We start from the raw sequence: 21,991 nt of genomic DNA on the forward strand, positions 1-21,991 counted from the left end.
ATTTCTAACCCACCAGTTATTCTGGTGACCTTTAACATATGCAGTTACTTTATTCCTTTTCTCTATAGCCTAAAGCATTTTAATGTGTTTTCATTACTCCTCCCCTTGATATTTCAGAATTTATGTGCATTTGTTAGTTTTCTTTCATTCTTCAGTGGAAGGCCTTTGATATACTGTATAATTTGGCTTCATGGCTTGTACCTTTCCTCAGTTTTGGGTGTACTTGTTGCATTTTTTTTTTTTCCACCACTTAATGTGTTTTAACTTAGCCTCTATAGGAGAAGAGTGAAAGAAACTAATTAGCTTTGTAGATCTTGTTCTTGTAAGTTTTTGTATTAAAATTGTGCATGTGGGTGTAGGGAACTGATTCTAATGAAACAATTTATAATGTGAAATCTGTCTTAGAGGGTTTGTCAGAGAAACTTTAGTAAACCTGGTCAGTCTGAGCCAGAGTTCTTCAAGGAATTGGTTCTCAAAGTATATTTGAATAGAGGTCCTCTCCTGGGCAATGAAAGCTGTTGTCTTAAGCTATAGTGAATCCAAGTGTATGAAAGAGGTGGTCTGAATAAGCCTTTGTCACTGATGACCCTCTGACTTTTACTAGTAGTGAGTTGTAGTTTCTCGCATTAGTTGAATGCCTCCCTTGTAAAGGCAGCATTGAATGAACTTTAAAAGAAAATGGTAATTGTACTGCAGGTGTTACCAGTAAATGTTTATATCAATATATGTGTCCATATATTGATGCACATCAGTGAAACAGAAAACAACGATCTTTTAAAATACTGAAACTTTTCAGTTTAAGAAAAAATATTCTTTTAGGAGGCAAAGATTAAAGTTGTTAAGGATCTGAATCATCTTTATTCGGTTTTTTGCCTGTAAATAAAGGTACACTGGTTGGCATGTTTTCTTGATATTTTAATAATGAAAGTGTTTGAAATAAGAATGGGGAGTGGCTGTTTCTTGCTCTGGCTGAAAATGTTCCACAGCAAGTTAAATCTTGTATTGCAGGAAAGAATAGTCAAAAATATTCTTTGATGCTTGAATGTGTGCATTTAATAGGGTTTATTAATTGTATATGGTAGGTTTTATCTAGGGAAAGTGGTCATGCTTGTATGACTAAGAGACACCTGTTCTGAGTTTGAGACATCCAAAAAAGTATGGGGTAAAAAAATTCAAAGCATATCTTTCCAAAAGTGTCTGAAAAAGAGGTGTTAGGATTTGCTTTTCTGAAATTGCAAATATTTACGATGAATCCAATTTAGGATTAAGAGCTGAAATCTGCTCCCATTTCTTATTTTTTGATGGGCTGAGAGCAGTTAGCTTGTGCTCCCTCTGCACAGATGAAATATGTAGTCTCTGTGAGTGAACTGGTCATGGTGTTATCTGTGGAAAGTTATATAATTTCCTTTTGTTTCAGTACATTTTATATTAAAATAGTTTCAGAATTCTTAGATTACTTGAATAAGTGAAAGAAATTATGGCTGACACTTGGCCATAATGGTGCTTCTGAAGTAAAATATTTCAGATAAAATTTTTTATATGAACTTTACCAATAAGCATTAAAACCCCCCTCACTCTTTAACTGGATGAAAGATATGAACTTTAACAGTTTTCTTGGTGCTATTGCCAAAGACCAGTGATCTGAATAATGAAAGGAAAATATTTGCTTGCTGCTTCTGAAAGACAGTAATATTAATGGTTTTGCCTTAAAATATGGGATAGAAAACCTTTAATTATTATCAATAATGCTTCTATGTGTAATGTAACTGCAATGCATTAAGCAGTTTTGCTCAACTTTTTTGTATGACACTGTTTGCAATGATACAGCTTGAGTGAGGTGTAGCTCTTTTGTTTCATATAAAATTTAAAATTGTTATAATAGGATGTTATTTCAGGCTGGGAGTTGAATGGTGCTTTGGAAGAAAAGTGATTTAATTACATTAGACAGTGCTTTTGCATATGCACAGTAATTACATCTTACTTAGTAGAAATACTTCAGTTTTGCTGGAATAATATCTCAAAATATTAGCATCTAGGCAAAATGCTTGCATTTGAACTGATGAAAATCTGCCCTGTCATTAGTAGTTTCATCTCACTGCCTTATTACTCTCTACACACATAATGCATTGATTCAAGAAGGTATAAAATGTATGTATCTTGATATAACAAGAGTTTTGTTTTATCCAAATTAAAAAAAAATAGTCTGGTGAAATATAATAATAACATGGCAGTTCCTAAGGTCTTTTGTCATGGGTAAATTTGTCATGCGACTAATTAAAGTTGTGGAACATGTTTGTATCTGTGTGAAGGTGAACAAAGTTCCTGGAAATATTTTTGCACTAATATGTTTTTGCTTGGCAGATAATTTAAATTTAATAAGGATATGTAGCATTACTGAAAATTTATTATATGCATAGGCTCACATTTTACTTGGAGGCATAAGAATTGAGGAATTCCATTGTATAAACAAATTGAATAAATAAAATATTTTTGTAATGTTCTGCTGATGGGTGAGAATGAGGATTATTTTGAGCTTTGGAATTGGATAATCTCTTAATCAGTATTGTTCCTGACAGAGTTCTTACCTTCTTCTTTGAAGGAATATGAGAAGTTCTTAAAAAGTATTTTATTAATTCTATTTTTTCTGTTACTACTTTCTAATGGGTGAGACTGAGAGCAGTGTTGGTTTAGTTAGGTTTTGATTCCACAAATGTTTTTTAAAACACAAAACAAACCAAACAAAAAAATCATTAACATTAACCAAAACATTTAATCTAAAATCTTATCCCAAAAGGTTAACCCCAGTTAAGGAGAAGTGTTAAATGACCTACCCAAGTCTTGGAGAGCCTCTCAGAAAGTCTTGGACAAGTTCTTAAAGACTCCAAAAGCTGACCAAGAATATGGTTAACTGTTACGTTGTCTAGTAATGTAGGAGTCTTCAACATGAAACAGGGCAAAAGAGAGCACCCCAAAGCATTTCTTTGTTGTGACCACAAATATACATTGAAATTTGTTGTTATGCATAGAAGTCATGATTTAATAATGCTTCAACAAGGGTTGAAAGGAAAATAATTTTTATGGGAAACTCATTCTGTATATGGCAGGTAATCCAAAGGTTCTGGATATAGAAAGGTAATATAGCCTCTGATTTTTGTTGATTCAGCTAATGAGAAATTGGAGTTGACCTTTCATTTCCTGCTGATTATGAGGTAATAGAGTAGCAGTGAAGTGCTGTGGAATTTACTGGCCAAAGTCTGACACTGGACAAAAGAGGAAGCCAGTGAAAAGATAAGGGGAAAACAATAGCCTGCTTAGGATTCTGTGTATTCGTAGAGCAAAACTTCATTTGTTAAAATTAGAGTAGTGTTGCAAAAAAAAAAAAATCAAAGAACAGGATGGAAAAAGAGTAGTTGAGAATTTTCAGCACTATGGAGAAAAAGGATGGATTTTCCTTGTTTGTATGTATTACATTCTTGGTATAGTGGTAGATTAACTTAAGTCTGATGTTACAGCATAACTGTGTAGAAGTCTTCAGTCTCAGAATAAGGAGGAGTTAGATGTGTGTTTACTTATTACCTCGAAGCAGTTTGCTGCTGTCTCTCAGCCCTGAAGTTTTACTATTTCCTTATTTCCAAAGTGTCATCTCAGCAGTTTTGTCCACTGCTTGCCAAAGTTTATGATGCCAGGGAGAACTTACTGTCCTCTGGCATGTGTGTAGAAAGAGCGCTACCCTCAGTCTGTACAGAGCTAATGTTGGAAAAGACAAAAGATTAAAGGGTTTAGCTATGTAAGTAACTTGTTCACAGGACCTTAGTTGTGCTGCAGTGCCAGTGAATAATGGAGCACAGAGCAACTAAATATTCAGGTAGGGAACCTGGAAGAGTTACAGTCAGAATGTGAAATTATGGGAAGAGGTTCAAGCTACAGGTGATCTTTAAGTCAAAGACCTGAGTGACAAATTTGTAGTTTGAGTGGAAGGAGACAATGCTAGGTGAAATGGTTTGATCTGTGAAGGGGGTAATTAAATTTGAAGGTTAAGATGTGAAAGCAAGGGAAAGAAAACCACAGACTAAACCCTGAGGTATCTGTGTAGGAAATGGAGCAGAGAGTGCAGAGGAGAATCTACTCAGAAGAAATGTTGAAGGAGTGATTTGATAAATAAGAAATGGGTAGCATGGAAACTGTTGAAAGATACTCATGGAGGAGTAAACTGTGCTTTACAGTGGGGAGGATCAAGAAGATAGAAGATAGAGTTTTTGTTCTTTGTTTAAAGGATGACATGAATAGAGGGAAACTTCAGGGAATGGTTGAAAATAGTGCATCCTTTGAGCTTGTCAATGAAAAGACATGAAGTACAATGATAGTCCTACAGGTTGCGTGAGGCACAAATGTTCTGGTGTAATTTCATTTTTCTATACTTACAATTTAGGAACCTGTAATAATAATTTTTAAAAAGTAGGCAAATAAAGTCACTCTATTCAGCTCAGGACTGATTCTTTTAGTTAATAATATAATCTGCATTCAAATGGAAGAAAAGGCATAAGATTACATAAAAAAATAGTTATTCCATATGCACCTGTGAAGATATGCAAACAGTTGCCGTAATGAATGTTGGTAAATTATAATTTAAATAATTTTGTACTTTCCTTTAGAGCAGAGACAAACTACCTCCTTTAATGAATATATATAATGAACATATATATATATATAGCAGGTTTTGTTCATTACTTCATTGTTTCTAAACTGTGTTAAAGGGGAAGCAGTTGTGGATGAGAATTGAATAGTTCAGCCTGAAAAATAAATTTAAAATGCCCTTAAATATCTTGATTGTGCTTGCAACTGTAATGGAAATTCTTTAGTAATTAACAGAATAAATTAATGTATTTTTTGGTAAGGTATATTCAAAATTTCTTGCGGAAGTACTAGCATTAAGAAAAGAAGACCTGCGGAGAATTGATGTTGAATATCCATTGTTTCCTGGCTATGTTTTGTATATTTATTTGTTGTGGTATGTACCTATTGTTCTAATGTTGTTTTAATGCTCTGTATGTAAAATATATGTGTAGTAATATTAAACCTGAAGGAAGAAACTTGGTTGCCAGGAGATAATTTAGTAAATATGTTTTTTCAGATACCTTTTGATATATAATCCCACGGAACAAGAGCGATTTTCAGTGGTTTCAGTCCATGTGAATTCACCCAAAGTTAAATTATTGTCTCCATTGGGAAAACCTGTTACTGTCCAGATTAGTGCTGTTTGGGATGGAGCAACTACAGTATCACATGAAGCATATCAGGTACACTACTTCAAGTAAAAAGCATTAAAGTATTTTTGACAAATATTGTAGCTTCATAGTTGAAGAAAATGAAAACCATACTTTATATATTGGCAATTCTATCTTCTGTAGACTATTTAGTTGTTTTAAGAAAAAAAAATTAATTAAAAAACATATAAGGATTTGGCATTGATGTTTCTTAAAATGATAAGTTAGTAAACTTTTGTGATATGATGTAGTACATTTAAAGGATGAGTTTCAGCTGCATGAACAGAAAATACTTAATGTCTATCTCTTCCCTTAACTCTCTAAAGCTGATTCTTTCTTCAGGTGATGGTCTATACACACCGTCACACAATCTGTATGTTCTCAAGCACTCCAGCTGGAAGGTCTTGTAAGGACAATGACTTAAGCATTTAGATTCAGATTTTTTTTCTCTCTTCCAGATACTCGAGCTAGACATATGTCTTTGAGTCCACCTCTTGGATTTTTTTTTGAAGCAAGGATTCTGAGAATTTTTGAGTTATATGCCATTATAGAAGATTGTCCACATCAGAAATTTATTTAATTAAATTTCTAGTGATACAGTAGTGGTGTATTATTGTAATAGTACTTTATGACTTTCAGGCTTACATTCTGATTCCTTTTGACATAAGAACTTCTTTCAGCATAATATTCCTGCAAAGATAATTCCATAAGTGTCTCTCAGTTGTGTCCCAAAGGAGTAGTTATTGGAGGTAAACTGAATTAAATAGCTTGACCCCACACAGCCACTTGCTGACTGATCCAGTGGGATGAGGGAGAGAACTGGATGGCAATGGTGAGAAAACTCGTGGGCTGAGGTAAAGATGGTTCAATTGGTAAAGCAAAAGCTGTGCACACAAGAAAGTAAAGCAGGGAATTCAGTCACTGTGTCCTGTGGGCAGCCATCCCCAGAAAACCAGGGCTCCATCATGTGTAGTGGTGATTTCGGAAGGGCCATCATTCTGGACATCTCTCTTTTCCTCTTTCTTCCCACAGTTTTTATTGCTGAGTGTGGTATCACATGGCCTGGGGTATCCCTTTGGTCAGATAGGGTCAACTGTCCTGTCTGTGTCCCCTTCAAGCTCCTTGTGCACCCCCAACCTGAGCAGCATGAGAAGCAGAAAGGGCTGATGCTGCATAAGCACGCACTGCTCAGCAGTAGCTAAAACATCCCTGTATTATCAGTGTGGTTAATACTAAAACCAGGCACCATATATCCTACTATGAAGAAATTTAAGTCTATCCCAGTCAAAACCAGCACAAGAATTAACAGTCATTGTTTGAAGAAGAGGAAATAAAATTACTTATCTGGATCTCTAGTTCTAAGCAAATTGCTTTGGAGATGTGCCTGGCATATTACTCTTCTCTGCAGATTATAGCTCTTAAATAACCAGAGACTGAAAATGAGACACTTGCCTTGTATTTAGTTATTTAAATTTTTGTATTTTTAAATGTAAATTTTAAACTTAAGTTGTAAGTAAGATCTGTGTGCACTTGATCCAGTACACATGCATCTCCAATAAACAGCAAAGATGCTCAGAACTGCACATTACAGCTAACATTTTTTCTTAACAAGATTTGAAATTATTATTGCATTAATATAATGGTGATCTTGATACCAGGCAAATTAGTGATGCAGATATTTTTGTTTGTTAATTCTTCTTAGCATTCAGCTATTAATTTAGGAATGTCATTTGTAATTTCATATTCATTTGTGTACTATGGGAAAAATTCAGCCATCCTAAAATTATTCAGGAAAAAAAGAGTTACCCTGAGCATAAACTCAGTGTAAACAGTTGTTATTTTGCTATTTTTAGTAATGGCTTCTTATTTGCTCCCAACAGATCTCTTTTGTGGCACATCTACCACCTCTTGGGATTGGAGTTTACCAGCTTTCAGTGGATGAGAGTTCAGAAGCAGTCTTAGCTGACTATAATATATACATAAGGAATAGTAGGGAGGAGAAGGCAGACAGAATTTTCAAGATAAAAGAGATGGAGAATTCTGCAGATAATATAATCTTAGAAAATGCATACATGAAACTGTGGTTTTCAGGAATGTCTGGATTACTGGAGGTGTGTTGCATTTTGTTTCAAACCCCTATGTTTTACTTTTTTTGAGAACTTCTGTGCTTATTTGTAGAAAATTGATCCAACTATTTCAAACACGAATCTCTGTCCTTTTAGAAAATAAATACCAAAGAAGATGGTAAAAACCATCAAATGAAGGTGGAATTTGCTTGGTATGGAACTACAAGTAACCGAGATAAAAGTGGAGCTTATCTCTTCTTACCAGATGGAGATGCCAAGGTAAACCTTCTGTTTGCGAAGAGATTATAATCTTGAAGTAACTTGAAGCATTCTGCAAATACAGATTGGAAGAGCTGTTTTTTCTCAAAACTGAAACAAAAATTGTGTGGATAGACATAATGACATCAGTTATTGAAATGATTGGCAAGAGTCCTTACTTTATAAGCCTGGATCAGAGTAAAAATACAGTAGAAATCTAGAAATGCAAAAATATGGAGAATATTTCTGATTCACCAAAAAAGTTAAGATGTTACCCTTGCAAGTAATCCAGTGAGATGTGACCGTTATTCATACCATAAAAGAAGTCACTTTTCATGGTGAAATTCATACTGAGTCATTTCTGCTTCTTTATTTTTCTGATTTTTAATATTTTTTTATTATGAATGAGGAGCTTCTGGTTCAGAACACACTACTTTTCAAGCTGATATTAGCATATTTAGTTTAATATAGTAATTAAGAAACTGAGTCCCTATTGGTGAATGTAAAGACAGAGTATGAAGCAACTGTTCTGATTTAGTTGCCGGGGGTTATCTGCATTTTTAGCTGTGTAATTACTGAAGAGTAACAGCTAGTCCTATTACTTTTGAAACTGGAAATTCAGAAATGGCAGTGTGTTTACACTGACTTAATTACCATACGGAATCTACTATACCCCTTTTGGAACTGGAAAGGTGATATTTCAGAAAGCAAATGATAAAATAATGAACATCTATGAAGCTAGCTGGTTTGCGGCATATTTCTTCTGCTGAGTTTCTGTGAAAACCGAAGTTGCATGCATAAGGCAAACTGGGAGTTCTATGTTTGCTGCTTCAGGAAATAAGCAAGAGTAATCATTCTAGGGTTTTTTGAGCAGGGAAAGGTGTTAGGCTTTCTTTTTTTTTTCCCTGTTATATCTGTAAAGCAGTCTGCAAAGGACAGAACAGTTTCCTTTTCTTTTAGCAGTCTCTCCTAGAAGCACACATTTTGAGGTCTGTGAGTTGAGAGTTTTAAACTATTAGTTTCATAATTGTTTACTTCAGATATGTTAAACAGGGTTTACTTATTCTTAATTTTATATGTCAGTTTTTTTGATCTGTGAATACCTGAAAAATATTGGTTATGGTTTTTAATTTTTACCTTTCACCTGCTGCATGGTCACACTAACTACTTTCATTATATATGATAATTCATCTTTTTTCTTGTAAAAACAATAATCACTAAATCTAGCAGTTATATAATTTTAACTACACTATTAAGCTATTTGCTTCATAAAAATAGTCTGAAAAAATCTAGGTAGAAAAATGCTGTGGTTTAAACAGAAAAGGTCTGTCACATGTCTGCAAGCAGAGTTAGAAAGGAAAAATTAAATTTAAGTGCATTTTTAGTTAACATAAAAAAGGGTGGTGTTCAGCTTTTGTAACATTTTATGCAATAAAAATGAAATCATGATGCTCCTGAAAATTCTGCTTCATTACTATTATGCCTCACCATAAGGCTCATTTGGCTTGCATTTTAATAACACTAATTAAGTTGTCCCACTGGGAATAACAACGTAATTCTATAGTAGTTTCTAAAACAGTTTAAACTAACACTTTCTGTCTGAAAAGAAACACCATCTGTTCAGGGTTCTCAGTGGGATATAGATTGACTAACATTTTCTCAGTCCTTCTTTGAATTGGCAGTAGGGTAGATTACAGGCAGCTTTCTTGATTTTTGGCTAGGTATTTTGTTTTTCTTTTTTTCCTATCCCACTCATGCTATGTATTACTGCAAAATTTGCAAAGAATTCTTGTTTTTTATGTTGGATTATTTTCTTTTCATATGAGTACAGTTATATCCTGTCTTTGCCTTCATTAACTGGTTAATTTGTCATCTGATAAGTCTTTTGGTTTACTTTACTTTTAGTTCTGCAACGATCAGGAATTGTTTTTCTTCATTTAGTTTAATCATCTGTCTAACTATAGTACTTATAGTGACATTTTGCTGTTGGGTTCTTCTGCCAGTTTAATTTTGGAAACTCGGAGCTGAAATATGCTAGGTTTCCAGTTCAGAACAATAGACAGATACAATGCATTTCTGGTCATCAGTAGGCTGTTATGAGTAGATGTTTTCTGCACATGATGGTCTGTGTGGTGTAATGTACATGGATCTAAACCTTTCAAGAGTTTCATTAGACTTATCATCCTCGTGGCTGACCTAAAACCAGCCTGCTGTGCTGCAAGGAGTGCATTCTTGCTAAGAGGTGATTGGGCCTCTAGTATAAGCGCTATCCTGGACATCAGCAGAGACCTGGGTTAGTGACAGTCATTTGCAGAGTATTAAATAGAAGCTACACAGAGCACTGGTATCTTTTTGTCACTGCTCTGAAAAGAATTACTGGACGTCAGGGTATATGACACCGTGGAAAACATTGCCATTGGGCTTGTGGCACAGGGGATATTGGGGTTGAGGCAATGGGATATTCTGACCCTGCTGCCTCCAAAGAGTTAAACTGTGAAACCAGTTCAGTAGCACTCTCAGACCAAGACACCAGTGCAAAGTCCAGAACACTGATAGAGAGCAGGGACTCCATGCTGCAGCTCTAGAGGTAGGACGGTCCTCCTACTGTGCCTTTGTATTTTCTGCAAAATAGAGCGAAAGGAAAGCACCAGGGAGAAAGGCAGCATCTTAGTTTTTTTAACTGGCAGTGCTGCTTTACTGATTAACAGTGTTGTCAAAGTTTGGAAGAAATGGATTTGCTTGGACCTCACAACAAATACAAACAAAAGCATCCCATCTATGAAGGAAAAATATGTTTTTCTCTCTTGTGATTTTGTATATCTTTAGATCTGGGGGGAAAAAAGAAAACAGTATTCAATAAACTTTGAAACAGTTAAATGTCTAGATTTTCTTCTATGTATTCAAGACAATATGTGATGACTTTTTACGAGCCCTTTTAATATCAGTAGGGAATGGAGAAAAGCAGATTTTTTTCCAAAGAGTCAGATGCTAAATGTTTGTGGGATCAATGTGAGTAGTTGATTTTTTTTGTTTCACAAATAATTTTTTCAGTATCAAAGTGATGGGTTTTTTGTAGACCCAGGAAATTTTGATTCTCCCTCAGGCAGCTAGGTGTATGATTCTGCATATGTACTAGCTCCCATAGGTACTTATGTACTAACAGATTATATAAGAAAAGAGATCTTTTTTTCCCTGCAGGATTTCTAGTGCTAGAGTTTAAATACATGAGATTAGCGCAGTCTAATCTCAAATCCTGCCAAATGAAAGGTAATCTGCTATTGAGAAACAACTGTTCCGGAAGGCTTTGTCTTGAGTTCTTTTTTAAAATCTCAGACCTATCGAGGGCAATTCACCTGTTTTGGAAAACTTTCTCCTGGGCATAGCTTGTGTGACATCCACATCAACAGTGTGCTGCACTATCAGAAATTTCCTGACCACACTAAGAGGGTTAGTAGTGCTTTACTTGACTACAAGGGAAAAGGCTTACTGCCCATGCTTCATACTTTCAGGCTGCAATATGCCATGCTATCTTCTGTACAAGCCAGTAAATCTTCAGGTGAAGGTATCTCTCCAGTGATCTCCACCCTCTAGAACCTGCTTTGATTATTTTAAGATATCCTAGGAAACCATGGGGTATTATTTTACTCTAAGTATTCTGCGTTAAAATTTCTAGCTTACTTCTCCCCAGCCCCCCTGCCCACTTTCTTTCAAAGGAAGGTTGTTGTATTTCTCTTGAATATGAGTACAGAAAAATGGTTTCTGGACCCTTTGACCCATATTTCTGTTATCCTGTTTCTGAAAAATACTGCTTTCCAGACACAACAAAACCTGCCTCAGCAGGTTGCTGAATCTTGTACAATGGATTTCATTCCAGTGGAGCTGAGTGGAACAGATTCTGTAACTATTGATGGAGGGGCATAAACATAAAGCTCACAGACCATTATGGTCGGCCATATGTTCAATTTATTATTTATTAAGTCAACTTTTATACAGTTTAGATTGTTTTGGGCACATGCTTACAACAAGGTGATTGGATAGCTCAGTCTGTACACGCGTCTCATGTCTCCAATTCATTGGACCTGATGTTCTGTCCACGCGACCTGGAATCATACTTGGCATGTAGAGACCTTCCTAATTAGGGGCTTTCTGAAATCTGCAGGTGTACCTTTATCTGTACTTTCTCAAGGCTTTCTTGCTATAAACATACTATGTTCTCAAACCTTACAGTTAGACACACAACCAACAAGTATAAACATTACATATTTTCACACAGTCTATAAGTATAAACATTACAACTTGTGCTGGTTTAAAAGTTAACCAGCAAGGGAAAATGAACTCAATTCAAAAGAGAGATTTAAAAGTCAGAATAACAATTTATTAAAATAATGCAATAAGTACAATTATACAGACAGACAATTGGTTTTAACCCACAAAGCCCAAATGTATACCCAGCACCCTGGGGTATGAACAAAAGTGGTGTACCTTGGCCCACCCCCGAGTCCAAAGCAAAGGGAGAGGGGATAAACCTGCTGGTGGGAGAGCTGCTGCAGTCTGGTCAGAAGTGGTGATTGCAGTCCAGTCGAGGGTGGTGGTCTCAGTCTGGTTGAACGCGGTGGTCTGCAGTCTTCCTCTGGATCCCACGAGAGGTCGCAAGGCTCTGAAACTCCCAGTTATATACTCTCCAGTTCAGGCGGGAGTGCTCAGTCCCTCCCTCAGAGTAGGGAATTCCATAAAAGGGCATGCGGATGCTCAGTCCCTCTTCCATATAAGGGTATCAGAGCGGGGAATTCCATATAAGGATATCAGAGCAGGGAATTCCATAAAAGGGTACAGGAACATCTTCCCACCTTGCAGGCCTCTACTGACAGCAGTTTTTGGGAAATGGCATGGATGCTATAGAATACACAGTTTTGGGTTACACCCATCCAGGGATGAATTGGTCCCAGCCGTTCTAACCAGGACACAACTTACAACTTCTAAAGTCATGTCAAGCAAGGCCTACAGAAATGCAATAGAAATTGTTCACACAATTTGAATCCTGCAACATGTAACAACTATTTATTTTAACTCTGTAGAATGTGAAGTCTTCAGACCAACCACTGGATATAAGACCAAAATATTTTTATTCCTAATTTAAGGTGTGACTAATTATGATTCCTTCATACTGGAAGGTCTGTTAGTCCAAGATCATTTTCAAAGCAGACTTAAAACTGATTTCAGACCAGGGCTTTGTCAAGTCAGTTTTGCAAATAAGTGTTGTTGTTTGTTCTTTCCACGTGGCCTCTCAGTCACATTTTTATGTCAAAAGTAACTTTGTGGTTCAGGTCCAGGACAAGGATAATTTCACAGGCTTGTGCATCTCTCCAAGGATCTTTACAATGATATGTGAATAATTGCACATTCAATGCATCATGGCTAGGCTTCGCGAACGAAGATTTGGGAAGGGCTCTACCCACATTTTTTACAAGCACGTTGGTGGCTAAAAAGGCCAATGCGAGATAGGCATGGCCGATTGCAAAAGGAACAGCAGAAAGACTCCTTAGGAGGTATATTCTGCAAGGCACGATTCTTTCTACGTTGTCTTTTCTCCTCAAGGGTGATCCTGCGTGCTTTCTCAAAAGCATCAGCAGTGTTAAAGATAGTGTGTCTCCAGGCCTCCCGATTGGAGGCCAGAGTAGACCAGTTAGGTTGATCAATATGGCCAAGGCTGAGATGTTTCAGGGAGAATTCGGGGACAATTGTATCAGGGCCAGATACAATACATGCTTGGGCAGGATGAGCTCATTAGCCTTCTGGCAGTCATCCTAGGAGAAGGACAACTCTAATCCCAAACCCGGGCAGATGGAGCTTGCTCAGCTCTTTAAGGCCATCCATTCAATGCATAAAGATGTAGGAAAACCCATCTTGTCAATAGGTGGCTAAGGGATTGGTGCCACCGGCGGAACTTTGGGTTTTTTGACCATGGGGCAAATTCCATCATACCTAGTCGCTTCAAACCAGATGGGCTTCATCTATCTAGCAAGGGCAAAAGGACTCTAGCCCATAAGTTGGCGGGGCTGATAAGGAGGGCTTTAAACTAGGTTTGAAGGGGGAAGGGGTTGAAACCGGGCTCTCCAGAAAGGAGCCCAAGGGTGGACAGCCCAAGTTAGGAGTCAAATCAACAGTCCAGCTGAAGTGCCTGTACACCAATGCACGCAGCGTGGGTAACAAACAAGAGGAGCTGGAAGCCATCGTGCAGCAGGAAAGCTAGGATGTAGTCGCCATCATGGAAACATGGTGGGATGACTCGCATGACTGGAGTGCTACCATGGGTGGCTGCAGTCTCTTCAGAAGGGACAGGCAGGGTAGGAGAGGTAGAGGGGTGGCTCTATATGTTAGAGAGTCTCTTGACTCTGTAGAACTTGAAGTCAGTAACAATAAGGTTGAGTGTCTGTGGATCAGAATCAGGGGGAAGGCCAACAAGGCTGGTATCCTGGTGGGAGTCTGTTACAGACCACCCAATGAGGATGATGAGGGTGATAATTATTCTACAAGCAGCTGGTGGATGTCTCAAAATCGCCAGCCCTTGTTCTTGTGGGTGACTTTAACCTGCCGGATGTCTGCTGGGAACTCCACACAGCAGAGAAGAGGCAGTCTAGGAGATTCCTAGAATGTATAGAGGATAATTTCCTGTTCCAGCTGGTAAATGAGCTTACCAGGGATGGAGCCCCGCTAGACCTCCTGTTCACAAACGGAGAGAGGCTGGTGGGAGATGCGGTGGTCGGTGGACGTCTGGGACACAGTGATCATGAAATAACAGAGTTTTCAATATTCAGGGATGCAAGGAGGGCTGTCAATAAAACCTCTGCGTTGGACTTCCGGAGGGCAGATTTTGGCCTATTCAGAAGACTAGTTCAAAGTGTACCCTGGGAAACAACCCTTGAAAACAAAGGGGTCCAGGAGGGATGGACGTACTTCAAGGAGCAAGTTTTGAAAGCACAGGAGCAGGCTGTCCCAGTGTGTCGAAAGGCAAGCCGGCGGGGAAGACGATCGGTCTGGCTGAACAGGGAGATTTTGAAAGAAATTAGGGTAAAGAAGAGAGCCTACCGATTATGGAAAAAAGGGCTGGCTACTCAGGAAGAATTTAAGAGTATAGTTAGGTCATGTAGAAAGAAAATTAGAGAGACAAAGGCACAACTTGAACTGAATCTCGCCACCTCTGTGAAGGATAACAAAAAGTCCTTCTACAGATACATCAATAGCAAAAGGAGGGGCAAGGAAAACCTCCATTCTTTATCGGACATGGGCGGGAATAGAGTTATCAAAGACGAGGAAAAGGCTGAGGTATTTAACACCTTCTTTGTCTCCATTTTCAACAGTAAGACAGGTTGTCCTGAGGACAGCTGGCTTCTGGAGCTTGTAGAAAGAGATAAGAATCTGAACAGCCCCCCTGTAATCCAGAAGGAAACAGTTAGTGACCTACTGAGCTGTTTGGATCCTCAGAAGTTTATGGGATCAGATGGGATCCACTCAAGGGTGATGAGGGAGCTGGAGGAAGAGCTCATCAAACCTCTCTCCATCATTTACCAACAGTCCTGGCTCACTGGGGAGGTCCCAGATGATTGGAAGTTGGCAAATGTCACGCCAATCCACAAAAAGGGCCGGAAGGAGGACCTGGGAAACTACAGGCCCGTCAGCCTGACCTCAGTGCCTGGCAAGGTTATGGAGCAGACCATCCTAAGTGCAATCCCACAGCACCTACAGGATGGACAAGGGATCAGACCCAGCCAGCACGGGTTTAGGAGGGGCAGGTCCTGTCTGACCAACCTGATCTCCTTTTATGATCAGGTGACCCGCCTGCTGGATGAGGGAAAGGCTGTGGATGTGGTCTATCTGGACTTCAGCAAAGCCTTTGACACCATCTCCCACAGCATTCTCCTGAAAAAGCTGGCAGCCCACAGCTTGGACAGGGGCACTCTGTGCTGGGTTAGGAACTGGCTGATGGCCGGGCCCAGAGAGTGGTGGTGAACGGTGCTGCATCCAGTTGGCAGCCGGTCAATAGTGGTGTCCCCCAGGGATCAGTGTTGGGCCCAGTTCTGTTTAATATCTTTACTGATGATTTAGATGAGGGGATTGAGTCCACCATTAGCAAATTTGCAGATGACACTAAGCTGGGGGGGGGAGTGTCGATCATCTGGAAGGCAAGAGGGCTCTGCAGAGGGATCTGGATAGGTTGGAGAGTTGGGCTTATTCCAATGGGATGAGGTTCAACAAGGCCGAGTGCCGGGTCCTGCACTTTGGCCAGAACAACCCTCTGCAGCACTACAGGCTGGGGGCAGAGTGGCTGGAGAGCAGCCAGGCAGAAAGGGACCTGGGAGTTTGGATTGACAGGAAGCTGAACATGAGCCAGCAGTGTGCCCAGGTGGCCAAGAAGGCCAAGGGCATCCTGGCCTGGATCAGGAACAGCGTGGTCAACAGATCCAAGGAAGTGATTCTTCCCCTGTACTCAGCGCTGGTGAGGCCACACCTCGAGTACTGTGTCCAGTTCTGGGCCCCTCAGTTCAGGAAGGATATTGAGGTGCTGGAGCAGGTCCAGAGGAGAGCAACAAGGTTGGTGAAAGGGACTCAAGCACAAGTCCTATGAGGAGAGGCAGAGGCTGGGGCTGTTCAGCCTGGAGAAGAGGAGGCTTAGGGGAGACCTCATCACTCTCTACAACTACCTGAAAGGAGGTTGTAGCCAGGTGGGGGTTGGTCTCTTTTCCCAGGCAACTATCAGTAAGACAAGAGGGCAGGGTCTCAAGTTGTGCCAGGGGAGGTTTAGGTTAGACATTAGAAAGAATTTCTTTACAGAGAGGTTAATCAGACCTTGGAATGGGCTGCCCAGGAAAGTAGTGGATTCTCCATCCTTGGAGGTTTTCAAGAAGAGACTGCATGTGGCACTTAGTGCCATGGTCTAGCAACCGTAGCGGTAGTGGATCAAGGGTTGGACTTGATGATCTCGGAGGTCCCTTCCAACCCAGCTGATTCTATGATTCTATTATTCTATGTTTTCCTGGTTAAAAGCCTGATTCATTGAAGTGTTTTTGGTGAGGCAAACCTGGGCAATTATCTCTTTATAGTATGTCTCCTGGTAACTATCAACAAATCACTTTCCGGGATTAGTGCTTTTCTAATCACTAAATATGAATTAGGAGGGTTTCCTGTTCTATCAGTACCATATTTTTCCTTCATTTTTCTTGTTCACCCAACAATCAGGAAACATCAGTCATCCTTCAGAACTTGAGTATGCATCATATTGCCACTCTTTGTATCAGTAAGAACTTGTCTGTAAATCATCTCCCTCCTTTGTGCCTTTTCCTAGCACTGTGTCTGAATTAGGGGCTTGCAAACTGGTTTTGATACATTTCTCTCAATGCATGTCCTAGTGAAATTATGAATTACTATTTTTAATAAATAATTAGTTTCAGGCAATATCTGCAAAATTAAAATTCCTTTTCTATCAACTCATCTTTCTGTATAGTTCAGAATGGTGTGATTGGTTGCCTTATCTTCAGAAGAGAAGCTGATTTGGCTACCTGTGCAGTCTTATGACTCTTTTGTGTGAACTTAGTGTTTGTGGCAATAGCCCAGAATCCAGGAGCTGTTAAATCCATCTTATTTCAGCTTTCTTTGTATTTTGATAGCTGTTGTCAATTTCACCATCATGTTTTGTACTAAAAAGCTCAATGGAAAAGAGTTCCTTTAAGTGATGTTTTCATTTTGTTTTGTGGGGTGGGGTTTTTTTGTTTATTTTGGTTTGGTTTTGGTTTTTTCAATGTTTGGTTTTGGAAATTACTTCAGGTAATTTTTTCTACTAAGTGCACAGCTTTTTACATTCCTTTGTTACTCATCTAGCACCTCTCCATTTTGCTAGTTGGCTCCAGTGAGAGTCCTAGTGAGAAATGTTCGTGTAAACAACAGAAATAATACCATAAGATGGGTGTTACTTCAGGCTGCTGTTTAAGTAAGTAACATTCTCCTAGGTAAATTGCTGAGAGTATTTGCTTGTCCTGAAGACCTCAGCTTTATCAGTTCATTGTCTGGGGGTTCCTTTAGTTGCTGTTTCAGTCCATCATTGCTAACTTGAGTATCTTCGTGTTGCAGGTAGGATTTTGAAGGGTTTGATTATTCCACCTTTTGGTCAGTAATCCCATTACTCTGTGGGATTTTTAACTTACAGGAGCATGTAGTCACAGATTAAATGAGTTTGTCTTCTCTACCTATGTGTGATAGAAAAGGAGATAGCACCCCTTCTGCCAAAAGGGGAAAATTCAGTCTACAGTTATGGATCTTGTCAGTTTTTCATGGAAATAAGAGAACCCAAAAGCCAGCTCAAATTCTAACCTAAGATCTGGTCTTCAAATTCCCTTTATCTCGACATATTAGTTCATCTGGTTTATGTGCCCTCCAAATACCATACTCCTCCTGTGTTTCTCAGCTAGCAAATCGATTTTTCATAATAGGTGACATTTGTCCGTCTTATTCACAAGATGAGACCCAATGGGAGTATTTAATCATTTTTTCATGTAGACTATCAAGAACTCCAAAACACTCTTTTGGGGGTTTGTATTGATGAAGTGGGTAAGGTGATCAGTAGAAAAAAAGCATCTCTCCCTAAACCAAACCATCTTATCAAAGTGTAAGCAACTATAATTCCTCTTTCAAACTCCTGAACAAAGTATTCCTGTAGTTCATAGCTGCAGAGTTGTTTCTTGGAGCACTGGCAAAGCTTTTATTAAACAGTATTCTGTCTGAAGCTCTAAGAGTATGTATGTGAATAGGAAAGATAGGCTTTTAGTCTCTGAAAGTCTCTTTCATTTCTTCTTTTATACAATACATCCTGAAATCTTCTCTGTAAATATACATACAGTTATATGCTCAAAGAATATTGGACAATATTTACCTGTACTTGTTCCTCTCTAACATGTGTCTGTATATATGTAAGCTTGATTTCCACCCTTCCTCAAGGTACATTTGATCTTTGGTTTTGTTGCTTGAAGAAAGACACTGATCTGTCCTTATGACATCGGTACATACAGAAGGGAGACAGTCACCCTCTGAGAGCTTTCTGCTTAGATCTCTCTGTATAACATGCTTTTCAAGTATTTGGGATGGGGTTTTTTTGACTGAAGTCTTTATTTATAGCTGTACCTTATAGTAGTAGTTGCATGTGTTGTTATTTTTAGTTTTGGCATTGTACACACTCAATATTTAACCCATTTTTTACCTTTGCAGCCACCCATCTATTTCCAACTGGTGTATACAGTTTAGTTTAGGATCAACTGTTTTTAAAAAATGTCATCATTTGCCTAACCAAGACCCAAAATATCCTGACTACATGGAAAAATAATTTTCTTCATCTCTTTGATTTGACTATATGCAAAATTTCTCCTACTCTTTGGGAGACATTAGTAATAAGCCACTGTCCTCATTGACATTTCTTAATGATTCCCAGCCCTACCCTGCATTCCAAGGAGCTCCACTGGCACCTGTAGCTGCTTCTGATAAAGAAAAAGCTTTCTTTTTCAAAAGGATGTGCAAATTGATTCATAAGACAAGGTAGAGGCAACTTTCCTTGTGCAAGGTGTACCACTGATAAACTGTTAGCCATTATGGAAGTATAGTAATTGATTACTGGTTAGCAATTAAGACTTTGATAGCCAAAAAGCTCAACCCAGATATATGCAATATTAATACCTTAGTGTGTTTGTCTGTAGACATTGTATCCATTAATCCTCATAAAATACCTGTGAAATATGTAATGAGACAGGCTAATTTCAGCTAAAGAAAAAGTGAGTCTTCTAAGAAGAAATTACTGAATTTGAAATTGAGAGTAATATTTTGATTTTAATCTTTTAGACTAGACTTAGACATAGAACAGTAACAAATAAAAAAAAAAGTGTAAAAAATAAAATACTATTTAATATTTATTAAATACTTTGATTTATTGACACTATGTTTATGCAAAACTTCCAAAATACTTACTCTGACTTTCTCTTTTCTTTTTGTAGCCTTACATTTTTACAGATCCACCTACCATAAGAGTTGCTCATGGAAGGATTTTCTCAGAAGTTGTTTGTTTTTTTCACCATGTGACACATACCATGCGCCTATATAAAGTCCAGGGTAAGAGTTGTGAAATTCTGTCTCTCTTGGCAGTTATTTTTCATCACTACAGTCCCGGCTGCCTTTTTAATGTTTAAGTGCACTTCTGAACTATTGTAGAATTCATCAAACTGAACTCTTTATGGGTCGAGTGCATAATGATTCCTCTCTGAGTATCATGGTAGTCATTAAGTCATGGTATACTTACACTCAACAGATTTGTTGGAGGTACCTCTCCAAACTTTACTGAGTCATCTGAATGCTGTAAGTAACTGTAAATTTTGACAATGAGAAAAAAAAATAGAAGTACCTTGGAGATGATGTGGTTTCTTTCATAGTTTCCAGCTTCCTGACTGAGATACAACAATATCTTCTCTAAAGTTGCAAAGACTGTAAGGGTGAATAGTAGTGGCATTAGTAGAGAAGTCTAGTTTATTTCACAACTGTAGGCTTTAGTTATCTGTGAGCTTCCTCTGTATGTCCTTCATCTGCCTGGAAGAGCTTATGACAGAGTTGGCTGTGTCTGCTGAGAGGCACCAGCACCAAATATCAACTTATTTGCTCTTAGGACATAACATTGTATCAGTTTCGCTTGCTTTTTCTTCAGTAAGGCTTTTGGTTTTTTGTTTCTCTACTGTTCAGGTGCTGATTTCCAAGAACATTCTAGGTAAAGAGTAATTTTGGAAAGTCTATACCCTTCCAAACTTGATTAAGTTGGCCGGTTAAAAATATAAAAGAGGGAGGAAATCATAATGGAATTGAATACATTTATTTTCCTCTAGAATGCTGAGTTAACATGCTTAAGTGTATCTTTCTGTAATTAAGAAACATACATTTTCCGTTGTTCATCTCTTTATATTTACTGGAATAAAGAAGCACTGGTTAATGTTTTCAACACTGGAAGGAACTTACACATGTTTTGTATTAGCATTATTTTTACCATACGTGTCAAAACTGTCTTTGTGGTTTTTAAAATCTTGTTTATAGTATTTAATTATTTTTCCTAAACACCTTCAAAAACAAATAATGATGCTATAAGTACTTTGAAAGCCTTCCTTACTCTTTTCCTTCTTTCTTTTAGATTTCAAAAATGGTATTGGCATCATCTGTTTGATGATGATCTGTTTATCTTTCTTTGTGAGTGTACTGTCTAGTTTTTTCTTTTTTTTTTCCCTGACAAGTTCTAATTCATCACAATGTTTCAATACTTACACCATTAGATATTCAGTCATCACGGTGAAGTCCTGTACCATGTGTACAGCTTTTAAAAGGAAAAATGATGCGAAATGTATTTTATGTATTTTCTGTTCACTGTTTGGCATGTTTTCATTTTAATTTCTTCATGTGAAGTTTTCTTTTTCAAAATTTAAAATTTGATAACTTTGCATCATTGTTTTGCTGTAGTCTGTTTCCTGGGCTTTGTAAGGAAAATTTATTTATATAGCATTATTTCAATTAAAATGAGATATTTTGAAGCCTTACTAGGTAGGTACAATAACAAAGTATGTGGAAAGAAATCAATAACTGTATATGCATAAACATACATTTTATTTTCAAATAAAGACCTGGTATCTTGTTGTAACCTACCCTGCTTGAGATGGGGGAGCAAGCCTGATTGTGTGGCTAATCCAACTGTTGGACAATACTTCTGAGTCCTACAACTTCTTCAGCAATTTTGGTAAAACACTGCTTTTGCCACTTTTGGCTTTAGAACTCTGTTATTTTGAGCAGAAAATACTCTGCATTGACAACTCTGTTCAGTAATTGACAGTTGAGTGATTTTTAATTTCTGCTGCCATTGGCATCTAGTTTTGATACCAGCATGATTTCGTTGTTTCTTTTAATCAGAAGTTTATATTTTATTGTCTTCATAATTGCAGTTTTGTATTAATTCAAATTATGTAGTAGTAAAAGACTGAAAGTAATTTTGAATCTGGTAATTTAAAAATTCTAAGCTAAACTACTTTATCCTTGTGCAATGTGCTCATACTTTTATAGTCCTACTTTAAATAGTTGGAAAATCTATGAATAATAACATAAAAGTGGAGCCTATAAATCTACTTCTTCCAGACTAGGTTTGGGAAAATAGAAGTAATTACCTGAACTTAATGTTTTTCATTTAGCACTGTGTTATAATAGCCATTGGTAAATGTTAACATTTTAACAGTTGCTGGTACTGCTGCAGGTGGCATTCAGATTTCAAAGCAGATGAGATAAAAAATACATATCTCTGTTTTGCTTGGTGGAATTCTTTTCACAATTTTTAGTCCCATTAGATTA

The 21,991-nt window shown here is 37.9% G+C and overlaps 1 protein-coding gene across 1 annotated transcript in view; it reads left to right on the forward strand.

The window, feature by feature from the left end:
- MAN2A1 (mannosidase alpha class 2A member 1) overlaps positions 1 to 21,991 on the forward strand; it is a 113,959-nt gene that overhangs the window by 64,230 nt on the left and 27,738 nt on the right. The window contains exons 13-16 of the mRNA XM_027671156.1: positions 5,132 to 5,297; positions 7,145 to 7,375; positions 7,487 to 7,609; positions 19,618 to 19,732. Coding sequence (XP_027526957.1) covers positions 5,132 to 5,297; positions 7,145 to 7,375; positions 7,487 to 7,609; positions 19,618 to 19,732 — 635 coding nt within the window. The remainder of the gene's footprint in view (positions 1 to 5,131; positions 5,298 to 7,144; positions 7,376 to 7,486; positions 7,610 to 19,617; positions 19,733 to 21,991) is intronic.

Source organism: Neopelma chrysocephalum, unplaced genomic scaffold (assembly GCF_003984885.1).
Source record: "Neopelma chrysocephalum unplaced genomic scaffold, ASM398488v2 Primary Assembly neopelma1_97034, whole genome shotgun sequence".
Taxonomy (NCBI): domain Eukaryota; kingdom Metazoa; phylum Chordata; class Aves; order Passeriformes; family Pipridae; genus Neopelma; species Neopelma chrysocephalum.